Source organism: Oryx dammah, unplaced genomic scaffold (genome assembly GCF_014754425.2).
Source record: "Oryx dammah isolate SB20612 unplaced genomic scaffold, SCBI_Odam_1.1 HiC_scaffold_29, whole genome shotgun sequence".
NCBI lineage: Eukaryota > Metazoa > Chordata > Mammalia > Artiodactyla > Bovidae > Oryx > Oryx dammah.
The window spans coordinates 7,050,850-7,058,379 of NW_024070213.1; the positions used below are offsets into that span (position 1 = coordinate 7,050,850).

General features: G+C 60.7%; 1 protein-coding gene across 1 annotated transcript in view; it reads right to left on the minus strand.

Moving 5' to 3' along the window:
• Positions 1-216: 216 nt before the first annotated feature.
• Positions 217-7,530, minus strand: part of SREBF2 (sterol regulatory element binding transcription factor 2) — a 61,777-nt gene continuing 54,463 nt past the window's right edge. Inside the window, exons 16-19 of the mRNA XM_040233194.1 lie at positions 4,537-4,705; positions 2,438-2,623; positions 952-1,063; positions 217-551 (exon numbers count right to left, since the gene is read on the minus strand). Coding sequence (XP_040089128.1) covers positions 331-551; positions 952-1,063; positions 2,438-2,623; positions 4,537-4,705 — 688 coding nt within the window. The 3' untranslated portion in view covers positions 217-330. The remainder of the gene's footprint in view (positions 552-951; positions 1,064-2,437; positions 2,624-4,536; positions 4,706-7,530) is intronic.

Below are 7,530 nucleotides of genomic sequence, written 5' to 3' on the forward strand. Positions count from 1 at the left end.
GAGACAGAGGAGGAGGGAGACAGAAGGAAGAGGGAGAGACTCAGAGACAGAGGAGGAGGGAGAGAGAGAGAGGGAGGAGGGAGAGACTCAGGGACAGAGGAGGAGGTAGGGAGACAGAGGAGGGAGAGACTCAGAGACAGGAGGAGGGAGAGAGACAGAGGGAGAGGGAGAGAGATAGAGGAGGAGGGAAGGAGACAGAGGAGGAGGGAGGGAGACAGAAGGAGGAGGGAGAGATGGAGGAGGGAGAGACTCAGAGACAGAGGAGACTCAGAGATGGAGGGAGCTGGGGAGCAACGGAGGGAGGCGGCGGCTGAGGTGCAGAGCCCGCGGTCAGGAGGCAGCGATGGCGGTGCCGCCCCCCAGCTTGACGATCATCTGCTGGCAGTCACTGCACGAGCGCCGGTCACCCGCCTTCTCCAGGGTGCGGGCGGCCTCGGCCAGCAGCACGGCACGCTGGCCCGGGGAGGACAGGAAGGAGAGGGGGAGGTGGCGGCAGGCCAGGAGGATCGCAGTGGCCCGCTCTCGCTGCCCGGGCCAGGCGTCTGCCTCTCCTGTGGGAACCAGGAGACACACATACCCACTGAGAGCCTGCCACGACGCAGGTGCTGTCCGCCGGCTCAGTGAGAACTTGGGTATCTAAGCCCCACCCCCACCCCAAAGCGAGGGAGGTTCAGCTCAACAGACAGATGAGCTGACCCAGGCAGGCGCCACACACATTACTCTGGCTATCATTCTATGATGGGGCTGAGATGGGGCCCATCAGCGGGGGCCCAGCTCCCGTGCTGGGACAACACCCCGCACCATCCCCTTCTCCCTCTGGAGAGGCTGGACCCACGACAACCTGACCGAGGCCAGTCCAGCCCCACAACGCCTCACGGACCCTCCCTGGGCACCCACCAAATCAAGCCTTGGGTTGCCCTCCCCTCCCAGGTGCCAGCGCTGGGGGCTCACCGTGCTTGGCGTTCTGAGCCGTGCGCCGTCGCAGGCTGTGCTCCAGCAGCTGGTGGGTGCGGGTGGGGCTGGCTCCGGCCATCAGGCGCACAGTGGCTTCGTGCAGGAACACCTGGAAGCCCGGGGACACAAGCCCGGTGTCCTCACCTGTCTCTGTCCCTGGGGGCATCCCTCCCTGCAGCATCACATCTGCCCGCTGACCACACCCCTTCTCCTCTAGACACCCTGCCAAGCTCGAAAACAACCTCTCCCATCCTCACTCTGACCCCAGACACACACCCGGCAGGAAAGGGGAAGAGCACAGGCCAGCTGGTGGGGCTGGAGCGAGGAAGCACGCTGAGAGGGAAGCTAAGGGCCACCTCCGCTGACGGTGACTGAGAGCACCGGCGTGCACTCCGGGCTGTGAGGACAGTAGGCAGGTGGACCCTCATGACAATGGGGGCTGCCTCCAGCCCAAAAGCAGGACAGGGGAGGGGCAGGGACAGGAGGAGGCAGGGGGACAGCTCAGGCGGCTCGGGGCCTGTGTTCTTTGGTTTCTTCAGAAAGGGTCTCCTCTTCAGAGTTCAGAAGGTCTCAGGAGGAAGACCTACAGCTCTTCTGTCAACACGAGTCACTGACAGGGGAGGGGGGGAGGGGAGAAGGGGGTCTCCCTAGGTCTCTAGTATCTTTTACACCCGAACACCTCAGGGTGTGAGGAGGGTGGCGCTGCCCTGGAAGGCCGGGGTGGAGCCGGGAAGGGAGAGGCAGGTGGGGATGTTCTGTGAGGAGGCCACCGCCCCTGGGCATGCTTCCTCTTTTCCACCATGCAGGGGGTGGTTCTCACATGACTGTATTTCGTCTGCAGTGTCTGTCCTGGCTCGCTGCACACAGGGGCTACAATGCAACCACGTGAGGGTCCCAGAGCACTCGAGGGTGAGGGCAACTGTACCTCAAGCCCTTCTTTCTCACACGTTTCCAAATACAGCCTTTCCCCACCCCTAACACTTGCCTTCTCACTTGAATTTTTGGGAAACAATTCAGGGAAAATATGTTGAGTTGTATTCCTCTTAATTAGCAATAAAGGTAAACACAGGAACAATTTGAGTCCACTAAGTGGGTTATACAACTGCCCTCATTGCCAAGGGGAGATGTTACGTGGAGAGTTCTCAAGCACAGAACTAAAGCCCCAGTGGCCCAGAAAAAGCATTAAACACATTTCTAGGGGATTCTGACACCCACTATAAAAACCTAGCAGTGCCCCCTAGTGGCCTCCCCCGTCCTCACACAGACTAGGAGCCCCTTCTCGCTCCCGCTGGCCTGTCTGTGCCGTGTGGACTGCTCACTGCCACGTTCCAGGGATGGGCACACACAGCATGAGCCAAACAAAGGGATGAATGGCACCCAGCCCAGGGCCTGACCAGTCAGCCGACTCCTTGACCCCACGGCCAGAGCTGGGCTCGGTTCTGACACCTCGATCCACCCTCCCCAGCAGCAGGCTGGGCCTTACCTTGCGGTAGGCCGGGCGGAAGCTGTGTGCCAGCCTGCGCAGGCTGCCCAGGTCCCGCTGGAAGCCAGCCAGCTCAGCACCCGACGCGTGGTAGGTCTCCCCCAGGGCCTGGCTGGCTCCAGCCTGCTTCTGCCACAGAGTTGTCCGCAGCGACAGGAGCAGGTCACAGGTCAGCAACTGGACCACCTGCATGGTGGGCCACGAGGAAGGAGAAGGTGACTGGCTGGTTACCAGGGCAAGGGTCCCTGCACACACTAGGTCTTCCATGACCAGGCACCTGGCAGCTCTGGGATTAAAGGGGAGACCCAGAAAATCAGGGAGCAAGAGAACTGCCAGGGAGGGAGCTTCAGTTCATGACATCTAGTTCTTCCTACAGCCCATGTAGGGAAATCTGTTCTTCCATTGAACGGGTAAGGAAGCCAAGGCTCAGAGAGGGGCAGCGCCTCATGGAGGAGATACTACGAAGGGTAGGAATAAAGCTCTGGTGGTTCTGACAGCGTCACAGGCCCCTCCCACCTCCAGGAGCCCCTCCCACCTCCGGGAGGCCATCGCTGGCCTAAGGCCCTGTCCTTGCAGGAGAATCAGAGCCTGGAGATGGAGCAGGGATCAGAGGCTCGCTTCCATGGATGGGGCCCAGGTCTGGCCCTAGTGGCCTCTGTGGTGGGCGGAGGAGACAGGAACCCAAGAAGGCAGACCCACAGAGCGGCTCAATGCTGGGGTTTGGATCCACCAGTCTAGATCTTTCACGGTTTCCTGTCCATAGCTATGTGGCCCTGACACATGACCTCACATCTGAGCCTGTTTCCCCACCCAAAAAACGGGCACTACAGAGGGCTGCAATGTCACAAAGGAGAGTCACAAAGGGCACTGGCCGCAGCCCACGCTGGTGTCGCCTAGCTCCTGAGGGCCCTCTGCGCCAGGAACAGTGCTTCTCAAGGTGGGTCATGTGCCGCCCTCAGGCGCCAGTGGACGCCTCCAGGCTGTTCCTCATCTCATCCAGCCTGGCATCCCTTTCTCCAGGGTGCTGCCCCACCCTCGGGCACAGTGGTTTTCTGGCTGTTGACAGCACTGGTGGAGAACGTGGATAAGACCCTTCTCTTCAACCACAGGTAGCATTTCTGAGAGGTGAGGTAGCAGCCTGCGGCTGAATTCTGCCCTCTGAGGGCCCCTAGCCTCTGTGGGGGGCCCTTCTTCCAGGCCCGCTTTCCCACATAGGTGCCTGCAGCCTTTCTCTCCTCCTCAAACTCGTCTGGTTCTCCATGAAGACAAACACTACTGGACCCACCAGAGGAACCACCCAGAGCGAGCCTTGGGCCCTGCGGGCACCCCTGTCCTGTAGGGCTGGCATGTCATCCCAGGCTCACCAAAGGGCCCAGGTCCAGGCCCGACCTCAGCCAGAGGTGCCAGACCAGCCCTAGTGAGGGCCTCGGAGTCTGACCCTCAGGACACACCTCCTGCCTCCCTTTCTGGGGTGAACCAGGCTCCTCCCGGTGAGCAGATGACGCGCCCCCTCAGCTGTGTGCACCCCTCCCCTCCCCCGCTGCGGACGGCCCTGCCTCGCGGCCCGGCAGTGGCACAGGCCCTCCGTCAGGCAGGAGTCTCTCGAGGGCCGGGCAGGCCTCTGTGATGCACTGTGGAGACATTGCACGGTGCCGCCGGAACATGCAATGCAACTACAATGCACCGCAGCCACCCGCTCCAGGGCGTGCGCGGGGGTGGGGGCGGGCCAGGCGTGCTGGCCAGCCGGGTCCGCCCGGGGCTGCCCGCGCCTGGGGCTGCCCGGGTCCACCTGGGGCTGCCCGGGTCCGCCTGGGGCTGCCTGGGTCCGCCTGGGGCTGCCTGTGCCTGGGGCTGCCGGGGTCCGCCCGGGGCTGCCGGGGTCCGCCCGGGGCTGCCCGCGCCGAGGCCCGCAGGACCTGCGGCCCAGCTGGGAACACGCTGCCTGCCCCCGGGGCCGCCGGGCCGGGCTCTGGGGGAGTGGCTGCTGGCTGGCCTGCCTTCCACGCAGCCCCACAGGCCAGGTGGGCTCACGGCGGGTCAGAGTGCTATCTCCCAGCAGAGATGAGCACCGCCTCCCGGGGCCATACGCCCCCACTCACATGGTTAAGGTCAGGGTCACAGGTTGCCCCACTGACGTTGAGGCTGCTCCACAAGTGGCCACTGGCCCTCTCGCAGTGGCAGAAAGAACTCTGCTGCCCGTCCGCCTTCCCAGAGAGTGAGGCGTGCATGGCTCTGCAGGTGTGGAAGATGGCCTTCACCAGGGGGCTCCTGGGTGGTGACAGAGGTGAGAAGCAAGAGGTCAGCGCACGTTACCTGGGCAGAATGAAGGTGGGGAGCCCAAGCCAGCAACCACTGCCCTCACACTGCTGTGACAAGTGGGTCTGCAGGACTAAAGGCCACCATAATGGTTCTAGGTCCTAGCTCCAGGTCCTGGAATTGCTGGCCCTGAGCGAGGGAGGCTCGCAGCCTGTTAGCATCCTCTTCACTCCAGAAATGTGCAGTGTTCACGTCCTAGTGAAGGAGTCGGACGATCAACACATTAGATACTATGTAAGGCCAGGCGCTGCGAGAGCCATGAAGGAAAGTCACCTAGAGCCAGCGGGGGGCGTTTTATAAAGGATGGCCAAGGATGTCCTCATGGGAACGGTGACACTCGCGCAGAAGGAACCTGAGGGAAGTAGGCACGTGGATTTCCAGGGGGGAGGGTTCTGGAAAGAGGCGCGGCAGACGCAAAGGCCGGCAGACTCAAAGGCCGTGAGTGTCTGACAAGTGTGAGAACATCCAGGCGGGAGCATAGCTGCAGGAGGAAGTGAGGGGAGTGGAGGAGAGCAGGCGCCGAACGAGGCCCTTCTCAGCCTCTGACCTGCTCCAGGCTCCAGGCAATTGGAGCTCATCTCCGCTCCCTTCCTCACTCCTTGCCTCTGCTGACGTGGCTGCCTTTGCCTGGAATACCCTATTTCACCATTCCCCACTTGTTCCTGAGATCTGTTTCACCGGCTGGCCCTCCGGTCTGCCTTCTCCTGCCCTGCCCCTGCAAGCATCCTCTGGCTGCCCCCTGGGTCAGGTCCCCTGCTCCCACTGGCTGTTGGTTTGTGAGCCTCCTGCCCTCACCAGGTTCTGTGTGAACTCCTGGAGGCTGACCTGCCTCTGGCCCAGAATGTCTCCCCACGATGTGCTGCCTGCTTCCTGAGAGCCAAGACTGGAGCCAGCAGAGGCCAAGGCTCCCAGAGCGGAGAGCTGAGTGGGGCAGGCCACTGTCTATTTGCTTATGGCCTAACTTGCTGTCTCATTCACCACGGCCTCCCAGAGACTAGAACTTAGCTGACACCAAGTACACCCTCAGCTAAGCACTTGCTGAGTGGATGATGGAATCGTGGAGGGGTGCAAGAGACCCCCGAATGTGGCATGTGATCAAGGAGAAGGGATCAGAGATTCCGGCTACAGAGACTATTGGTGGGCCCACCACCAACAGTCACTGAAAAGCCACCCAAGACGGTCATTCAAACAATCTGTGCCTCAGTGGGAGGATGGTACAAGTCTGTGTATGGCTGAGTCCCTCTGCTGTTCACCTGAAACTGTGGTAACATTGTTAATCGGCTATACTCCAACATAAGAGAAAAAGTTTAAAAAAACGCAGAAGAGCAAAAAGTGAAAAAAATCCCATGCCTCAGTTTCCTCATCTGCCACAGTACCACTCGCCACTCCCTGTGGGGACATACGTGTCGGCCCTGTTATCTGCACTCACTCGCTAAGGTGCAGAGGCCGGGTGCTCAACTCTAGAGAAACAGCCTCATTTCAGGGAGCAGATCAGGGAGAGAGTGGGGAGGCTGGGGTAGGGTGGCATCCCACAGCACTGCCACAACTAAAGAGCAAAGGGGCCCTGAGTGGCTGAATTTGGGGGGAAGGAATGCCTGCAGGGGTCTTAGCTGTACCCCGGGGCCTGTTCTTACAAGTGAGAAGACTTTAGACAGTTTACCCACTGGGCCTCAGTCTGCTTGGGTGTGTCAGCTGGGAGACAACACATCCTGGGTGGGCGTTCACTGGTCAGAGCTTAAAAGGGGGTTACTTAAATGGCTGCTTCCCTGGTGCCTCAGAGGTTAAAGCGTCTGCCTGCAATGCAGGAGACCTGGGTTCGATCCCTGGGTCGGGAAGATCCCCTGGAGAAGGAAATGGCAACCCACTCCAGTATTCTTGCCTGGAGAATCCCATGGACAGGGGAGCCTGGTGGGCTATAGTCCACAGGGTCGCGAAGAGTTGGACACGACTGAGTGACTTCATTTTCTTTCACTTAAATGAAATTGGGAGTGTTGAAGCTGCCTAAACTTGCTTTCCTTGGCTCCCTCCTGCTCTCCCGGGTAAATGCCCGCTTGGCGGGAAACGCGACAGCCTTGGCTCTGAGGAAAGACCCAGTGGTGCCTTCCTGCCTTGGGGTGTTTCACAATTTCTCCAAGTGGCAGAAGATGTCAGGGACACTCAGATCCAGGCAGAAGCAGCCAGAGTGTTGGCAGGCTGCCTGCCAATACAGGCCAAATGCCCCCAAGAGGCAGGCATGAGTCCCCAAGAGGAATGTCAAAAGCTCTCTGGTGACGCCTTGTGCTAAAGGCCTTTTTAGTGATTCAGCTGGTGGGGTGGAGGGTGGTCGAGAGGAAACGGGACTCAGCGCTGGCACACGAGAGGATCCCCGGGCCTCACAAGCCCGCGCTGGCCTGCCAGGCTCCACCAGGACCTTCTGTAGTAGAAGGAGCCACTGGCTCTCCCTGCCCGTCAGCCTGTCCCTGGGAGTAGCACTGACGGCTGCTGGGGTCACACACACACACAGACAGACACACACACACACACAGACACATGGCTCACCACGTCTGGAGTCTCCGTGGCGCACGCACACACACACACACACACACAGACACACAGACACACGGCTCGCCACGTCTGGAGTCTCCATGGCACACACACACACACAGCTCGCCACGTCTGGAGTCTCCATGGCGCGCACACACACACACACACGGCTCGCCACGTCTGGAGTCTCCGTGGCACACACACACACACACACACACACACACAGCTCGCCATGTCTAGAGTCTCCGTGGCAC